General features: G+C 33.0%; 1 protein-coding gene across 1 annotated transcript in view; it reads left to right on the forward strand.

Annotated features, from left to right (window-relative positions):
* The window catches only part of LOC124368936 (acetylcholine receptor subunit alpha-like), a 266,468-nt gene that overhangs the window by 122,116 nt on the left and 123,167 nt on the right, over positions 1-21,185 (forward strand). The window contains exons 2-3 of the mRNA XM_046826490.1: positions 10,677-10,890; positions 18,176-18,220. Coding sequence (XP_046682446.1) covers positions 10,678-10,890; positions 18,176-18,220 — 258 coding nt within the window. The 5' untranslated portion in view covers position 10,677. The remainder of the gene's footprint in view (positions 1-10,676; positions 10,891-18,175; positions 18,221-21,185) is intronic.

Below are 21,185 nucleotides of genomic sequence, written 5' to 3' on the forward strand. Positions count from 1 at the left end.
TTTTGATACCTACATTAGAAATAAATTTTCCAATTTGTTTTGTTTGCTAAAAAGGTCATAGGAACGTTAATTGTATGGATTTATCTTTTTATCTACTTATATACAGGGTATACACAAACTTCTTTGGACGATAGAACTCTTGTTGCGTAAAATGTCTTATTTAGTCTTTAGCCGCCATTTTGTATTTTTATTAAAACATTATTATCTCTAAAACTAGTTAAACTAAAACGAAATCAAATTTGGATAATAGGGTTAAATAGATATGAGGAAAATGTAAGAAAAATAATTGTGTTAATTTCTTTAAAACTAACAAATTGGATTCAGGTTGACACCCTTTTGTGAACACCCTGTATATACAAACATGATTTAGTGTACCTATTCTAGCTTTATTTAAAACTGTTCCAAAACAAACTATTCTTAAATGAGGATTAATTGAAACGATGGAGTGAACATATTTGATTCATATAATTAGTTTAAAATTACTCGATTAACAGGCTGCCATTACTCATTGGTTGCCCATTCCCCCTTTCCGGTGCTTCCGCTGTTTCCTCTTCGATATAACTCACTCCAATTTGCTCCAATTCGTTATTTCTGCGCATAATTTACAGGTGTATTTCAATCAAATACATTGAATGCAATATACATGAATTGTATATGTTCATATTTTATTAACATTTTTTATAACTATTTAGTAAAGTTATTTAGAGTTAGGACGCTCTAGGTGAAATGTACAAAAGCTGAGAAAATCCTAATTTCTAATCTTATGTAAATTACACCTCTTCCAACCAGCATTTAAATCTACGAATCTAGTTTTCCTCACATTTGTTACATGCATTTATTTCCATTACAGCAATGATAAATTTCACAATCCTGTACTCCTTTCTAATCAATCATCCACCGTCAATAATAACATTTAATCAAAGAAAGAATCGTAAGAGAACATTATAATTATAGTTAAGACTTTTCCACTCCAATTTATTTCGTTTCCGATAGATTTCACCCTTAATTATATCTTCACGCAGCGGCTTATACCACTGTATCATTGCTTTCATCTGATGGTTTTGTGAACCATTCATCATAATGGTATAAAATTATTATATATACTCAAATACACTCAAATAAAGTTTTATTTACAAATAATTTCCATATCTCCGAAATCTACATAAAAAATCAGATTTCGCATAACCCACGAAGTGCATGCGCGTTGTTTACTTTCAACAAGGCTGCTGCAATGATTAAATTCTTAATACCGTTATCTCCTGTTTAATATTATCAAATGAAAGATATTAGTCTTAAATTATCGTATAATTAGCCATTTTTTCTTGATTGGACACTATATTCGTGTAAACACTACATTCATCTATTACCTCTTGTGTTGAACTTTCGTGTATAAACTTTATTCCTTTATGGGAAACTTAATTTTAATTTCTATCATCAAGGTATATACTAATATTATTGTGCGGATCACGATTTTTTTGCTTTATTTTATTTGACATCAATAATACACACTTTATAATAGTCATCTGAAACTTATATGTCTACAGATAGAATTTTCATAGCGAAGGTCTGCTTAAGTACAGTGATTCATCCAGATTGTAGCTCGCAGAAAGAGGCCAAAAACCAGATGACGACACAGAGCCTTAAACGCGCAAGCATCAAGCACAACCGTACATGCTGTACAAGTACAAGTATATTCATTATTACGTGTCGTTTACTCAAGGAATTAATATATCAAGCGTTGTAAGTAAATTGATAAAAAAAAATTTGTTTTAGCATTTTGAAATTCTAAATGTTGATTACAAAGGGTCATCCATTCAACAATAATAAAAATCAGAGGGAGTGGAACAACAATAATAAGTATGTTTGCTCATACAGACTGTTTCACTGGAAGATTCTGAAATGCTAGACAATGGAACTGATGGGTTCGAAATGCTTGGTTGGTTTTGCAGTCAGACCAATCAAGTCGCGTATAGATGACGTAGCCGATTGTGTAGGTTGGGGATAGTGGCATTTAAACTCACTGGACCACGGTTTTGCCAGTTTTTTTTTTTATTTTGTCTCTTGTGCTTCAGTTGCACGAAAAACAAACCATTCAGTGTTGAGTTTTGTAATTAACTACGATACCATTTTAATCAAAATTTAATAAATGCTACAATAATATTGATAAATACTACAATATATAATCACTTAAACCTTTTCTAACTTTCACAAACATGCAAGGTCTGCACCAGTATATTCAACATTTAAGAGATTTGAAAGAAAAATTTTAAATTAAAATCGTAGCAGGCAATAAATTGATAACTTCATTGACTTAGTAATGTAATTGATTGCTTAAGGAGTTGGTTTAATTTAAGTTAATGTTTAAATTTGTATTTTACATTGTTTTAAAAGTACATATTTAAATAGTGAGCAGGCATGAAGTTGATTCACGTTTGCTGCTCTAAATTTAACTACATTGGGAGCAACAGTTTTAGTGAGTTAAGCAGTTCTTTGTATTAAATTGAGACGTATTATTTCTGGTTTATTATCATAAAAAGAATATCTCAATAATTTTTAGGAAGGTAAGAGTTTTATTTAGTTTATAGATACCTTTTATATTTCAAGATTAAAATGTTTTAGTTTGACTCTCTGCTGAGTATTATTTATTTATTTTACGTGCATGAGACACCATTCTTTCATATTTTGATTGACGGTGAGTTTTCTTCTAAATACAAACATTTCATAATAAACAATGAAACTTAATTAAATCTTAAGCATATAGACGAACGGGGTAAGTTAGAGCCGCATATATTTGTTTTACACAACCAGGAGAAATAATATGGTAAAAACTAAATAGCCCATATCACATGTTGTTAAAGCTGTGACTTTTCTAACAGATTAGAACCGAGACAACTTATAAAATCTACTAAACAATGGATTGCTAATTTAAATGCTTGATTTCGTAGAGTTAATAGAAGCTAAGACGGTTACTGTTCAAATTATAATTTCAAAATGTGGCTTCTCAAGAATTGAAATAGGCAGTGCAATAATATATCATGGCATTTTTTTACTCGGTATCCAGGATAGATGGATCTCCTACGAACATCGATGTGGCATTCATTATTAGTACCTCATATTCTTCACCAGTCATAATTCTGCAAATAACCAGTTGAATTTACGGTCTTCAGTAACTTAGAAACTGGTCTACCAGAATTCTTTGGTTCCTTCTGTTTTTTGGAACGTATAGTTAATGTTTATTGATATATATTTGTCTGACAAACAATAAACTGAATTCATTAAACAGGTTTTAAGCAGATATCTTCGTGGTTTGTGTAGAATAGGATGAAATTATGAGTTGTTATAAATGGGCTTATAATCTTTGTGTATGCTCTCTCCCAGTCAAAACTCTCTAATAATTCAATTTATTGTACGATTTCCTGATGCAGTATTTCTAATATCAAACTTTTAATTAGGCCTCTGACTTTTATAAAACACTCAAAGAAATCATAGATCATACATTAAGACGATTTAAAGTACACTCATTTCTTCTTTGGTGAAAAACTAAACACAACTGCACAAAAGCACAACGCAAATGCGACCGATGGAATGGAGAATGCAGACGACAGATGCACACAGCATTCCGAGTAGATCTAGGATTCGCCTGTTTCAGAGCGCATAAACATTAATGTGGCCTATAGATAAGCCGAATCTGTTAGTTTACTTAGAACCCTTTTTTTGTTCTTTTAGGACAAGAAGCTTATAAATTTCACTTAGTCATGTAAGTACCTTTGCGCTGCTTCCGGAGTGATAGGATATTCAGGATGGGTAAGGTTAGGGGATAGGGGCCGCCTCCTATCGAGATCCATGAGGAAGAATTAAGGCACTACATCTAAAACAAATGTCATTCTGGAAAAAGGGGAGGCCAGCTCTGAACCAGCCTCTCCAGTCAAAGTAGGCAGGGGGTGGCACACCTTTGTTGAGGCTAGCATATACCTCTGAGGTTAGGGACAAACCCCACCAACTCAAACAGCCATCCCCCACAGTAGACTAGACCTATCAAATTTCCCATTGACCCCAGAATCTCGACATTTGCGGTTAGTGATGTGCCGCTCCTGGATATCGATGGATGGATGGATGTTTTGGGTGTTTGTGGCCTGATGAGGTTGCCCAGATTTAATTGACACATCGGTTTTTGCCCAGTGGTGGGTTCAACTGGATGGCATAAACCAGCCAGAAGTGATCCCTCCTGGGAGGCTACTGAGAACGCTTACTATCAATGCTATATATCTGCCTGTGTCTTGACTTCAAGGTTGGAACATTCCAGGTTTGTAAAGATACTCTGATTGACTTTATCGTCAGGGGAAAGGATATTTGTTTGGGTTGTTGGCGTACGTAGCCTATGAGACTATGCTCTTGATTGTCAGTCAACCGAAGTTTAATGGTCATATAGAAAGCACTCGAAACATAATAAAGATTCAGTCTACAAGAATGTCGGATGTCAGAGTAAATCTTCCGGAAAAGATGTTTGTAAATTTTTGTAACTCGTCAGGGAGAAATGCACGGCCTCAATGTGCAGTATCACGCCCTCATTGTGCAGTATCATGGCCTCATTGTGCAGTATCATGGCCTCATTGTGCAGTATCACGGCCTCATTGTGCAGTATCATGGCCTCATTGTGCAGTATCACGGCCTCAATGTGCAGTATCACGGCCTCAATGTGCAGTATCACGGCCTCATTGTGCAGTATCACGGCCTCATTGTGCAGTATCATGGCCTCATTGTGCAGTATCACGGCCTCAATGTGCAGTATCACGGCCTCAATGTGCAGTATCACGGCCTCAATGTGCAGTATCACGGCCTCAATGTGCAGTATCACGGCCTCAATGTGCAGTATCACGGCCTCATTGTGCAGTATCACGGCCTCAATGTGCAGTATCACGGCCTCAATGTGCAGTATCACGGCCTCAATGTGCAAGCATCACGGTCACTTTTATTTGGAGCAAATACGTCAAGTAAGAGATTTACTTAAATTTACTAGCTTTAATACATTCTTGAGGACTGAATTTGCTGCCTTTGAAGACTACGTACTCTGTCAAATCTATTTCCGATGAATAGCATCGTAGAATTCCTTATTCCTGTAACAGCTTGTCTGGGAGAGCGAGAACATAGTCAAAGGTTTTCCCCAAGGCACTGTCTTCTTCCGCAACTGGTACCGAAGTCCACTAGTACAGCTTGAAAGAAGTAACCTTAAACATACAATGAGTTGATAAGTGGGAATATCGAGAGTCAAGAAATAGGAAACTCAGCTGGCATGGCTAATTTTTACCAAACCGGGACTGAGATCATCTTTTTAACTAAAATGTATAAATAAAAAAATTACGAAATGTAGTCTGAGAACCAAAACCAAATTGTTTATTACCTTAAAATTAGCAACAGAATATCAAGTATAACAATTATTGTACTTTATTGTATAATTTCAATAGTAGAAATTTGTTACAATCTCTCAAATTATTTTTATTCAATGAATTTTGTTTTATAAGAGTAAATTTAACTTGGAATATGAATATAAATTGTAAAATGAAATATTAATGTATTTATACAAATTGTATGAGCAATATTGCTTCATTTCAAACGATTAAATATAATACAATTATGAGAAGTGAAGGTAATTACTAAATCTGGAATACATTATTGTATGAATAATTGTGAGGTCATTTAATTTCAAACCCAACTCTTTCCCGTACAATATAATTCAACTCAAATTGTTTTACCAGTAGGCACAGAACAAGTAATGATAATACAAACTGTGAGATCACTGATTTATTCTGGTAAATGTCTTCATCCATATTTTGTAATGCAGGAAATATATATTGAGTAAATTTACAATTTCTCAGTTTTAATTCTGTAATGATATAACTGTATTTCTTTTTATATCCTTTAATAGTCATATTATTTTTGTACTTAAAGAAGACGTGATCAATATTTAAATACTGTATCCATGCTTTACCGTCTTCAGGTTCTTCTTTTGAGGCAATCCTAAAGAACATTGTTGTCTCACATTAAGGATTAGGAAGAATTGAAAAGGATTATTAAAGTTGGCATTGAAGTCCATACGTACTTTGTGGTGAGATGCTCGGCAATAGTTAATAACGTTACCATGTGTATCTGAAGTAGAATTTTAGTTTTATTAAAGTCATCTATATTTCTTTATCAATAGCTTTAGTTACAAAACTTAAACCTACCTGTAATTTTAAATAAAACTCATTTTATAATCCTTTGTTAAAATGTTTTACAACTTACTACAACAATCGTATATTTCTAAGAAACAAATCCTGTACATTTATAAAGATTTATGTTTTACTTGGAACAGATTCATTTTAAAGTTAAAATAAGACTAATGAGCTGAAAACCGCTGTTGAACCCAATGCAAGTTTCAAAGAAATTGGCTCGAAATAACGTAGGTGCTATCAATTAAAAGTGTATCTCTTTCAGAGACACTTTACTCGAGGTTCACAGACTTAACTTCTCTGCCCTCTTCACTAGTTAGGAGCTCTAGCATTTGTATCATTAGTAATGAGGTGCTGGAAAACACATTTTCCGATGGGAAGTCTACTTTAATTTATTGAAGTATGAATTATTAATAATAGAACTCATTTTCCATTTGGTTGTAAATTGTGAGCTTTATTTAACACTTTTCACAATTTTATTATTATTTGTTTTCATACAATTAAAATTTACCATAACTATCGCATTTTTTATGATAATGGCCCGAGTTTAATATTCTATTAAGCGTTATTGTTCTTTACAACATACATTTTATTAGTTGATTATAATTTCTTTTGAAAATTGTTTTCACAAAACTTGTTTATTTTAGAGCCATTGTTATATTCAAACATCTTACTAAAATACATGTTGTTATATGATAATTATACTTATATTATACAATAAAAATGCTGCTTTTATTCAATTGCATTGTGTAAGATTTTATACCAGGAGTATCACTATCCGGTTACTAACATAATTTTTTCGATATTGATTAATTACGAAAAATATTTAGCATTCACACTACCGCAACTGTTATGTTAGTGAAGATGTTCTTTGTTATAAAAACGCTTGGATATTCAAATAAAAATTGTATTTATGAAGAATTATTGTCCCGATCATAATGGGACCTTGAATAAGGTGTTTTTAGTTATGCATTGTTAAATACTACGGTTAAGATCCAACTAATGAGAACAAGTCAGTTGGTTATGGCTCTCATGAGAGTTTTACAATCTCATTAAGTCTCATTTGCTCAATCTACGAGTATCTCATTAAACACGAAGGTATGTTTATCCTGAAGAATATATTCTGTGTGGTAAACAAGTCAAAATTCTACAGCAATGTCACGTTCAGGCATAGTCTCACGTCCAGCAGTAAGGCTTCAGGGCGGTCTGTGCGAGTGCGTGAGTACGCGCGCGTGTGTGTATCCAACAATAACATTCTCGCTGCCATTCCACTTCTATACTGTCCGAACTTTATTAATATTTTCTCTCTTTCAGACTTCCTCCAAAACTCTCCGTTCCCTATAAATACAAGAGTTACATAGAAGAATCAGATTGCATTTTTTAAAGTTACTATAACTAATACCACTAATTAAAGTCGGTTACGAATTGTTAATTAAACAATATAGTTTTATAATTTAACAATGAGGTTTGTGACTGGGAGCACTGTCTCCTTTATAATATAGGATACGAGAGTAAGTTTGTATTGAACAAGCTAATAACCAAGGTTTTTGTAAAATCGACAGTGAAATATTAAAAACCGATCTCAGCTGCACTATTTTAGATGGGGGGGGGTCGAAATGGGAAGGTAACGAAAGGGTTAACTATATTAAACGTTACTTTTTCTTGTGCTATATTGTAAATACACTATATGAATTTTTTAATTAAATTTGAATAAATTATTTTAGAACAGTTGTTTCCGTAACTCCATGAATTGTTTGCAGTACCAGATACTATCTTCATCCACTTGATTCTATAAAACTTTCACCGTTTGAAATGCATAGTTCTGTAAAAAAAACAATATTTCTACCTGTATTCAAAGTCAAGAAGAATGTATAGTGGACCCATACAGTGAAAGCCATTTGTCTTTTGGGAATGTACTAAAAGAAATTTATAGGATTCTTAGTTCTGAATAATTACGCTTATCAATGAATGTATGAAAATATTTGTATTGCAATTTAAATAGTGTTAAATTTTACTTGAAAACTGTTTGATATACTGGAATTTTACATCAAACTAGTTAATATTTTCACATAAACATAAATATGAGTCTTGTAGATTTATTTCAGTCAACTTCAGTACTTTCAGTCTATTTAAGTCTACTTAAAATTAAAATTGACAATTTGAGAATTAAAACCCGTTTTTTAGCGAATATACCCCACAGTTTAATATTTAAATAATTAGTAATATATAAAAAAGTTATGATGTTGTAGAACGATATAAAGCTCAGCTAGTATCTCAATAACACATACAACTGAGTTGAGATTGTTAAAAGGTTCATAAATTTCAAGATTTAAGTTGTCAGGTAAGGTTATGCGTTGCATTGTAATGCATTACACAAATACATATCATTAGAGTTTAAAAGCAAAAGTATGATATTAATTTTAAAACTATGGCTAGTTAAACAGTGAAAAGATTGCATTAAACATATAGTTACATTAAAAACTTTTTACTGACCCCTATCGGGCCATGCATCCTCCTGAAGTGGTGAATAGTCAAAAATAGCATACAGTAGGTCTAACACCAATGTGCAGAGTTTAACCAATTAAAAGTAATAATTAACTTGCAGATATTTTCTATACACTGTATACAGTACATGCAATGTACATATTCAAACATATGCATGTTTATGTGTTAATTTTATTGAGAACTCACTACATTTTATCCAGTGTATTATTAATAAATATAAATTCTCCAACAGCTTCATCTCGAAATTCTTACATTGCCTTGTTGTAAGACAGTTATAATTTTCGTTAAAACCACGAATTTTGGAAAGTAAAATTCAGGTAACCTGTTTCAAATATATACACTATCAGGGATTAAAATGTCTATTTTATGAATTAGGTAGTTTGCTTGTTCTACACACATATTTTTAGTTGTTTTAAAGTGATTTGTAATTGGAGTCCACTTCATATTTGATTGGTATTTATATAACACTATAAAATTAATAATTTTCATTTTTCCTATAAGCATTTGTCACTCGTGGTAATAACCTCATTATGTTTCAAACTTTGACTAGGTAGAAAAAACTAAATTATTAAATGAGTTACGTTATATTATTAATATTAAAACAAATATGTGTGTAATACTAGAACGGTTATTAATTCACTACAATCAACAAACTATCCCGGGGGACAATACTCATGTTTTATTCCTGTTGACCTGTGCGGTTCATGCACTCTCAGTTCCACAAGTAGGGAATGCCCAGTCGATATCGTTTTCAATTCGATAATTTCCCTGAAACTGTTGTAAGTTGACACCTTTCGTGCTTATGCTTAAGGGCGTGCGAACGGTGTTACTGATAAACTGAATTACATTCGTAACACACGTGCAGTTTGTACTACCACGTACACGTGTGTCTACATTCATATTTATTTCTTGTGCTTTGTTGTTTTTTAGTACTGAATGGTACACTACACATTTTTACAAGAAAGGTTTAGACACTTAGTAGATTAATGGAAACAAAATGTTTTTGAATATAGTACAAACCTAAATATATACCTAAACAGTCCAGATCATAAATCATTGGTGAAAAGACTTTATTTTGAGGTTAAATCTGAAATCGTTATATATATATATATATATATATATATATATATATATATATATATATATATATATATAATATAACGATTCATGTTTTATCAAAATATAACAGATTACCTGAAAATGAACATCGTCCAGCAGGAATAAATCATTTTCATGGATCATTGAAATTGTATTATGGTTATTTTTGTGTTTCTCTTCGCTACTAAACTTCTAATTTATTACTGTCCAGTAACATATTTGCTTGTTATTAAAAGTGTAAAAGAGTGCGTACTTATAATAATGAAAAATAAATCCATGTTAAATATAATATTGGAGGCAACATCATCGCGTTTGAATAGAACACGGATATAAAGAACAAGCTACAAACTATCTGCAGACGTACAAGAGATAACATTTAGCAACATTTTGAATACCAATAGCGTTCTGAACCAGAAATGGAGACAAGACACAACAAAAAACGAACCTCTCTTATACAGTCTTTAACTCGACTTTATGTCGCATTTATTCAGTAAAAATCCAATACCCAGGAAAAGGACAAATCATTTGATTTTTTAAAGGGGAACATCTCAGAACAGATAGTGCCAAATGTTAAGGTGCGTACACCTCATGATCATTTTTTTTCATTACGAATTTTAAATAACTACATTGCCAGAGGCAGAGATCAGATAATGTATTATTATCTTAATGTTTTCCAACATCGGTCGCACTAGATATTGTGTTTGTAACAGTCACACATTATATAACATATAAATCGTGATTCAGGATGGGTTGCAGGGAACCCAGTGCCAGGGAGACTCTGCACGCATGGTTTTTTACTGCCCTGGTCGCCCTAAATGTTGTGTTCGTAACAGTATCACATTATGTAACATAGAATGCGTGTTTCAGGATGGGTTGCGGGGGACCCAGTGCCGGGGAGACTCTGCGCGCATGGTTGTTGTCTGCCCTGGTCGTGCACGGCGCAGTCGCAGGCAACCCCGACGCCAAGCGGCTCTACGACGACCTCCTCTCCAACTACAACAAGCTGGTCCGTCCGGTCGTCAACACCACTGATGTGCTCAGGGTCTGCATCAAGCTCAAACTGTCGCAGCTCATAGACGTGGTGAGTTGTGATGAACTGAAACAACACTTTGTAAAAGAAATCTTATGGGCTTGCCAAGGTGAAAAACTTAAATATAATGTCCAACTGCCGACTGAAGGGGCATTGTTCTTGAGACGCCTCTTGTTATAGGTGCTGGGCGATAGTTGCTAAGCACTTGTTAGCGTTGTGTCAAATGTACTTGGAGCGTTGTGTATTGCCCCATACACGAATGCGACTGGTGTGGCTAGCGACTGTAGTTAGCGAGTCAGGTTTGAGGGCAGACTCAGTCGCAGTCACAACGATTGGGCCGAGTGTGCACGTTCTATTTGGTTTTTCATAATGTATGAAACTGATGATTACACCAAAAGAAGATGAATGGTGGCTGTAAATCGCTTAGAGTGCTAAAATATATATATATGATCATAACATCAACATTGGTAAGACTAGGTGAGTACAAATTATGTTTGTTATTATTTGAGTCGCACAATTATTAAGTAAAATTGGTCATCATTGATATCCTTCTCTCACAAAGCACAGTAGAATATCTTTATCAGATTATTTAACAAATTAACCTTCCTATTAACGCGTCATACAGGAACACATTTTCCTGTATGTGGAAAATTTAAGCCAAAAAAGTTTTATAGGCTTACTTCTTAGACTTCTTAGACGTGAGCATAAACGTCACCTAATTATTTTTTTTAATATTTCTTTCTCTTTATTCAAGATGTATATGTCTGGTTTAGTTTAACATGTGTTCTCTGAAGATCTCCACAGCGAAGACAAAATATTTAAAGAATTTTATTGTATAAGCAATGTTTTGAAGCGGTGTGACTGGAAAACTTGCAAATTATAAAATTTTATAGTATTTGGTAAAATATTTTTATAAAATATATTCAACTTTCCACAAAGTGAAACTAGTCCTGAAAGTACAAAGAACTCAGAAAGATAGTCGTCACTTTGCAAAAGGCTCCTTTGTTACTTATTAATATCCTAAAGCAGCCTTCTTCCCATCTTTTGCGAATACCTCATGCGTAACAATTCGTTGTGCAATTAAAGTTTCTCCGTCATTAACAACATCAAACAAAAAATGTTTGAACGTCAAAGTCTATTATTTTTAACTCATGGCACCGCTTCACACGCAAATCAACAAATAAACACAATCATTACAGACCAACTGCTTCAGAGACAATGGAATGGTTAGCTACTATCGCTGTTGTCTTAACTAAACTTCACAGTTGCAAATAATTCCTAACAACAAAGATTTTCTACAGGCTAGGGAAATTGTAATAAAGTTGACACGAATAGGATAAATATTAGTAAAATAATATGTTAGTATTTCATTTCAAAAGTTTTGTATTGGTTGAGTTTTTAATTACAGATAACTACCCTGTATTAACTTTTCATTATTCAAATTATAAAAACATGTATGGAAATAATAACTGGAATTGGAGTAAGACCTAACAAGCTAATACTCGTGGTCGCCAATTGTAAAAACGTTCCACCACAATTACCTAAAGTAGGTTACATTAGACACTGCTTCAGATTAATGGAACTCGCTTTTTCTCTCATAACGAACAAAAAAATCACTTCTCCGGTGGAGGAAATCTGTGGTCTGAGTCCGTGATGAACGGCTCTACTAAATCAAAGGTTCAGTGGAATCAATTATAGTCTGGCCCCATCCATTGGTTGTAAATGGGTGTCTTGGCCTGCCATTGCTTCTGCTGAGGTCTGCTGCGTAACTAACCCACTACGCTGCACTTATGCCCCTTTCTTAATTAAACTACATAGACAAAGTTTTAGAACTTTTGACCATTGAGAAAGTTTTATGTTTTGGATTAAATCCGGTGTTGGGACTAATTATTTTAAAACATGTTCTTCAATAGTCGGTACTTAAGTGCTTTATGGCGGTCCTTGAAGCTGGAATTTATTGCAAAGAGTAATTTAATACACTTAATTCTTACATAATGAAACTGGTAAACTTTTGATTTAGAAATACTGCTATCCGCTATTCAATTATTTTATATATGGGTTGTTTGGCTGTCATATCATTTTTTTATATTTGAAATATGTAACAATACTTATAATATACTAAGATCCTACACTTATTAGGAGGTTTTTGCGTCTAAATAAAAATCTAGTTACAAATATAGTAATTTTATATAAAAAAGGTAAACATTTAATTTGAAATTACGCTGTATTCTTAAATTACATACTGTAGACTGAACATTTTTGAAGGGTGAAGATTTGAAACCGTCGCGTCGTGGCGAAAAGGGTGGGCAGATGAAAGGCCGCTAATGTGACAGCGGACAGGCATTGTACATCCGGTCATGACGTCACTTCCGGCCGTGTTTTGTCAAGTTGACAGTGATGTCATAACTACATCCGGAGGTCCCCGCCGTCAGTCACCAGTGATGAATGTTCTTGGCCCAGTCATTTCATCAATCGTTCGCTCCCCAAGATTCAAATTCCTTGTAATGTTTCTGCGATCTTAGTATAATTACGAAATGTTATTCATGAATACATGGCACTCGTTAGTTTGTATATTTTACTCTTCATGTTTGTTGTATAATAAGTATTCCTTCGGCCTTTGGTAGACCTTCAATAAAGAAAGTTTTAACCTTAAGTCTATGGAATAGAAAACCGTTTATGTGAATAAATGTGGACATATGTAGTAATAAAATACATGCCGTAATATACTGTGTGCCGATTATCAGATCATTTATAGAAATTATAGACTTAATTACGGATTACAAAATGAACAAGTCTTCGTAAAAAGATGACATATTAGGTCAATGGCCGTGGACAAGGGGAAATAATAGACAAAGAGCTTAGTAAACTGAAGTATTAAGTTAGAGAGTATAAAACATACCGGGGATGTTAAAATATGTTTAGTTGTGTTGAACAGTTATAAAACTACCAAAATAGTTATGGTGAAATAAATTGAAAGTTCTTCTACAAAAATATTGTTTAAACACAAGAATCTATTTTGTTTTTAGATTAGGCAGCTTATTTACTTTTAGAAAGAAAATAATCCGCTCTTAGTCACTTTGAAACTGCAATAATCACATTTACTTGAGGCTTTATGTGATTGGTGTACGTTTTCCAAAATGTAATCTATTATCTAAACCTCACTACCATCTCACCAGGCATCGTCTTCAACCTCATCATAGCTGTTTTATTACTAACAGCTAAGGTGAGTCCTGGCTTATCAGTCTCCTTAGACGTCCAACTGTACTGCCTTCCTTTGACTTTCTAGAGAAAAGATTACTAAGCAGGATTAAGATGTATCTCACTGATAAATAACATTCGTAATTTTCTTCAGTATGACATCATTCGTCGGTTTATTTTTAGAACTGTGTTTTATATACTTCAAGATTTAGTGTTTTGGAAGAACTTCTTCGAGCCGCCCATTCAACCGTTGAGTTCCACAGCTTCATTAGTTATGTCAGAATATGACATATGTGTTCCAGGATCAAACGTATGTTCATTGATCCTTGATCCATTTTGATCTGCTAAAAAATCTATTACAATGAATCACTCCTGTTGTATCATTATGTTTCCTGACATAATGCTAACAATTCTATACCCTCCTGTAAGTGTCATTGGAGAACCCCAGAAATTAAAACATTTCATCTAATCGGAACTTTTTACTAGGCCTGCTGTGCAATATTTCATCACACTCTGTTAAGCTCTTCCAGCCCCCCAATATCCACAAGATCCTATCTCAAAGAGGCATAGCACAGGCTACTTACCGAAGTTAAGACAAAGGAGAATAGGTATCTTGCTTAAGTCTTTTTTATACTACTCTTTTATGCCCATAGATCATCCTAATTACGATACTGCTCTTTTTCCGCCTTAGGAATGATTTTATAGGTCTTACGTGTTGTTTTAATTGGAAAAATACATAAAGAAAAACTTGGAAATTTGCAAAGAAATCGAATGATGAAAACACAACACGGTACCCACAACACTGATCCCTTTTAAATAATTTATCTATAAAACGTGCAATGAAAAGACCTCATGGAGCTTTAGCAGATGTGATGGCAATCTTGATTCACCTATCCAGGTTAACATCTAGACTCATATTGCTACCCCAGAACATCCAAGTCGTTGATCTCACAAGCAACCTTGATATAAAGCCCAACTACACCACGAATTCTGCGTTTGAAGTAATTTCCGTGTAGATTGATCGCGTACGATCAAATTCTTTGCTATTAGATTCAATAATGTACTTCGGTGATAGTTTCAGTTACAAGCAATTGAATATTAGCCTCAATATTGGGTACACCATTTTGGGGTCAACTCCATTCCTGACTTTCAATTCATCCCAACAGATTGTAAAAGTTTTGGCAAACATTTTTTATTTACGGTGTCCATCATTAGCTACAAACAACTGGCAATCATGTGCATAACCAATTGGTAAGCAAGATCGGGTGTGTGAAACTGCAGTCACAATGGATTGTGCGTACAGCGTCATGACGTTTAATGCTCTTATCTTCGTCAATGAGGACTTTTATAACTTAGTATTAGATTCGCAGCAGTCGACAATACAAGGTTGTCAACATAACAATGATTGTCAATATTCCTTATTCGTGCATACGGGTGTTTTTGCAGGAGTAAGTTTAAACATAAGAAAACTAAAGAATGTACCTATATGGTATTCCAAAGGAATCAGATTCACCTCATAAGATTGATGCAAAGGCACTCATTATCTGCCTGATTTCCTCACCTTTCTATGGATTATAAATCATTTTTGTCCGTCATTTTTCTATTAACAAAATATTTTATTAGAAACAATTCAAGAAAACTCATCTCATCAATACAGCCTAGGAATTTCCTAATTGCCCTTCAATATTATAATCCACAAAAAGGAAACTAATTTCCCTGCCTTGCAGGTCAACCCTACAAACCTGATACATTTCCTCTGCATTTTCGAACACCAGAAAATCCCGCTTATCCGTACATAAATACATTTGCTAATATCAACATAAAGGGATAATATCTTACGTTAATTAAGTAATTAGTGACTAAGATTAAGTAATTAAGTAATTAGAGACTAAGTAGTCTCCTGCAGTTTTTGTTTACATGAGGATATTTCCTCGTCCATTCTTGTGATAACCGTAAATACACTGCTTGGTTTGTCTGTTTATGTAATATATGGGCTGGTAGGTTTTTAATAGGTCTAATTTAGAACAGAAAACATTCTTTACATCACAAAGAAAACATCAATGTGTTGCAGCACTTTTTTTATCACAACGCTTGGTGCATAAGGTTTAAAAGATTAGTGCACGTTCATTCGTGATTAAGGACGTGTGTCCAAGAGACGCTCTTTGCTTCTATTTTTGTTGTGGTGTGCACCGATAAGCCATTTCAGTTCTTCCATCTGAATACTTCAGCTCATCCACATTTTTTAGCACCAAATGTGACTGGGCCTCTTCTTTCTCATTCATTTCTATCCTCGAGCGCTTATCGTCTCGACGCTTAGCAGCACGTCATAGATAATGCAAGGACTGCTTCTTTGTGATAGCCCTGCTTAAAAGCCTTCTCTTTTCTGAATAAGCCTTCTCTTTGTCATGAATAAACAATAATTACATTCATATTAACATGTTCCTTAATAGTGGACGGTATATGAAAAGACAGGTTTATAATGTTATATAATATAATTATACGTGGTAGACATAAACATTTTGTGATTGGTAGATGAATGAATTTTCCAAGTGCTCTTATACACTCGCACACGAACCGACATGTACATATAAATATTATATTGTAATTGTAATATAAATAATCAACATAACATGTAAAGCAATAATAATGAATAAAAAGTACTTGTTGTATAGGGACTCGAATCGGGTTCTCTCACGTATTGTTACAGAGAACGAAATATTGTATATTTACCACCTTATATATATATACCACCTTTTATATACATTGATAATTGTATTCAATGTAGATAAAAAATCCCGTCGGAGCAAGTACTTTTTGTGATTAAATCTTATTGAAATTAAATCAAGCCATTGGCGTTGATATAAATTAAATTATATATCATTTCATTTATATAAGCAAATATCTACTATAATCATAAAAAGATTAAATGTTGCTCTCTCGTGAGTACAACGTATTTCCTTCAGAAGTAATAAGATAGCTTTATCTCTCATCGTTAAGCGAAATAGACCTCGAGTGAATAAAGAGCTTTTTGGGTTAATTGGCTCTACTTAGTTAAACGATACTTCAGAAAAGTACTGCAGAGGCTAAGTACGATGCCATCCATTCACACGACAACCTTTCTGTCTCCAGTAAGTATGCTGTCCAACAAGTTACATTGACCAACTTTAGTACGGAAGCGTAGTAACTATCAGCCAAACAGTAAATTTCCTTAGCTTATATTTTTCCTACCAGCTACTAAGTCGTTATTTTGCCTACTAAACAATCTTCCGTTTTGCTCGTCTTCATAGCAATAGAATATTATTTAAAATGTGGGTCACTGATGTTAACCGGCTAACTGTGGTGAAGAACAAAGTAAACTGGAAACCGAACAATATATTTTAAGGAACTTAATTTTTTATTTATTTTTAAAGGGGTAGTAGTGATGATCTTAATTAAAACCCAATGCCGCTCATTTAATTCAACCAATTCAAAACTACTCAGGCTTTCCCAAACCTCAATTTTACGTAATATACTACACGTGTAAATATAATCCAGGTTTTGGATAACACTACATAATAAAATACTACATCTGTTAATATACAAAATCAGAGTATTACCACCCGTGATCACATTGTTAGAGTAAAATCATGTCAATTTATTTATTTAATTAAAATTAAATAATAGAAAAGAAAAGAAGATATTAATACGCGTAATCATTCCGATCCGTTTACATTTTAAAACTATAACCACGATGAGTATAAATATCAAAATGTATTCATGCATCATTAAAAACAAAAATTAACATTAATAGCAGAATAATAAAAAAAATAGTACGATATACTTATTATTAGTATAATGAAACTTTCTATTACCGCACTACAGACTTAATTTTCAAAAGTAAAAACATACTTACAAAATAAATTTCTGTATAAGTTATATTACAATGCTTTTATTACAACAAGTAGGATCTAATCTGGAGGATCCTGGCTGGGGCTTTCACACATATGAAAATATAATCAGGAAATAATTACAACCGTTTCTCTGTGGTAGCACTTTAGAGATTCCATACACGTAACGTGTGTGATTGTCTGTCTTGTTGTGTAAGCTTCGATAATCGTTATCTCTATCACTTAGTGATTTAATCTTATTTTGTTTACAGAACCTGAAGAACCAAATAATGACAACGAATCTTTGGGTGGAACAGGTAAGGACTAAGGGTTAATATTGTGTCTCTTTGTTATATAAACTCAATATTTGTATTATAATCTATACAGTTGCCACAATTTAAATAATTAAATGATCTTTTAATTTGAGGTTGTACTTTTACTGTGCATAGAAATACATTGTAGTCCTTAAATGGAACACTAATGTTTTCAACACTAAATTCAATTTAAATTTGTGAAGATTTTACTATGCGCAAATACTAACCACCTCAATAGGTTGATTTAAAGTAATGACCTTTAGATCGCTGTTTTAATTGCTGTGTATTTATATCAGTAACGCTATTAAACCCCAGGAGGAAAAAGCAATTAATGTCAAATACTCGCCAATAGCATGCCTTTTCTTCTCGTACTGTTGGTTTCGTAAGTAAGGCTAGGTAGTTCGTACAATTAAATATATTACTTGAAAAATACTAATATAATATTCTATACATTTTTAAACAATCAACAGTTATGTTATTGATTTCCATTCCAAAATTAGCACCGATCCGGCTAATTTTTAAGGGAACATCCATGTTCGAAAATCACTCAGGGTGATGGAGAGCTACACATAAAATGCATTTGAAGAGAAGTATTGTTACGTACGATTTTCCACATGTGTTCTTGGTGGAAACACAAAAAATGGCTGAACCAGCCGTTGTTGGTGATTATCATACAGTAAAATACTCGTATATTTTTAATTTCCAGTAGTCATGCCTGATCACGTAATACTGTGTATATAGTAGAATATTTTATTATTATATACCATTATTGTACGATTATTATAGTTTTTGCTCCAATTTATGACAGTATTACTCAATTAACAAATAATAATTGTGGTATTATTCTTGTATAACGTTTTCTTATTATTATTACCCAAAGAAATGGTAATGTTAGTTTTTTTTAGTTATACTTTGTGATGGGAGATTTGAATAAATTGTCAGGTATATCAAACTCATAATAACATTTTAAATATATGTGTCATCTGGAAATGTTTCTACACTACGTTTCTACACTGGACTCTTCTCTCTACCTCAGTTGGATGAAGTAGCTAACTTGATATTACAAATTAAGTTAAATAAAAAAATATTCCCTTATTCCAAAGTTGAACCAAGTTCAATAACTACAACAAGTGCTTTAGCAGAAATATCAACACACAAAATTAATAATTGATTACTTGAAAACACTAATATAATATATTAGCTTTTTGTAAATAATCCATCGAGAACATGATTAATTTCAATTTTAGAAATGAAAGAAATTAATTTATAATCGAGTTATTAAAAATTCAAAATAAACTATGTTTATTTTTAATGAGCTTTAATTTTGGATCCCACATTTAATTTTACATGTTAAAAAATCAACTTAAAAAAATATCTAAATAACTTAAGTTCAGTCCGTTACTCAACTAAATTATACACCGCATACAAATTTCCCACCCAAATCCAGATAAATTCACCCCAACCATAATGAGAAGTCCTCTTCTCGCTATTGAGAATATGAGATACAATTCTATTGTCTCATTTCTCAAGATAGCCTGGCCTAGTATGGTATCCTCTGTACTCTACTGGGAATCTAGGGTGCCAACGTACTATTTGGGATCCATGCTGCTAGCAAAACGTAAAACTTGCACACTCTCAGGCATTTTCAAGCATATTACTATTCGTAATTACCAGTAATATTTCACTTCTTGTACATCAAAATAAATTATTTATACCTTTTTGCGGGATTGTTTAATTGATTGGGCAAAAAACAAGAGCTATATTGTTAAAATATTGTATAACAGTAACCTTGTACAAAAGTTACGATAGTATTCATATTGCCATAGTAACTGTTAGTGGAATCATGCCAATTTTTAAATAATTAAATTTATTGTTTCAATTTTCTAGTCTGTAAGTTCATGAAATTTTAAAACATGAGTTTTTATCTATTTCAGTTATATCAATTTTTATGTTTAGCCTAGTAGATTGTAAAAAATGGGTTTGGATTATGTTTTGCATAAGGACGCTTTCATTTAAACAAAGCGATTAAGTAATCACGCAGTTTTATTCCAGTAGTGGAAAGTTCAATAAAGTGGTTTACTACTAGAGGAAAAACAGAACGTGCAATTCCTGAATTACAGTACTTTTATGAGTTCCAGAATATAACTGTACTAGCATAAATAGTTAAGTTGTTTACTTAACACACAATTTTGTGGCTTTACATCCAGTAAGTATCGTTTTCTAGGAACTATTCTCTTATTTATAACCAGTTTAAAAACACATTGCTGACCATTTTGTGTGTATCGTTTATTACTACAGTACATATGTTAGGAAAACATAATTATCTATATTACTTACTAATTATACAATATTGACTTCAAACTTGCCGTAATCAGTTATTCCCACCGTCGCCGAATGTCAACCACAGCACGCCGGTTCGTGACCGCATTTAAATGTGTAAGCAGGTCTGGGCGATGATTCTCTGACGGAAATAACATCACTGCGAGTTGAATTCGCTCAATAATGTCGTAACGGTTCAACTTTCGACGTTGATAGAATGCTCCGTTGCCCTTTAAATTATTATGCACATTGCGTACGATATTCCGTACGAGTGTTCCAAAGTATTTTACAAAACTATCTTTCGTAAATTTCCTATTACTTACATAATTGAGTTATGATTAAGACCTTATTATTTTCTTGTTTTTCTATTAAATTTAGCAATGCCGGCTTAATAGTTTTTCCGTTCGTTTTTTAAATGGTTTAATAAAAATGATGATCTACTTATATCGGGGTAACTGATCGGTATTGTGAACTGATTGTCGGCTTAAAATACATGTTTATACGTCATAATCCCTACTATACAATATTGTTCTTAATCATAGACACAGCCTTGGCTAGTAACACTTAAATAAAATAAATATGTTAATTTTGTCTGAGATTTCTACGAAGGTATTAAATATCCATACATAGGCAACTTTCCCACCACTTT

This window comes from Homalodisca vitripennis, chromosome X (assembly GCF_021130785.1).
Source record: "Homalodisca vitripennis isolate AUS2020 chromosome X, UT_GWSS_2.1, whole genome shotgun sequence".
Taxonomy (NCBI): domain Eukaryota; kingdom Metazoa; phylum Arthropoda; class Insecta; order Hemiptera; family Cicadellidae; genus Homalodisca; species Homalodisca vitripennis.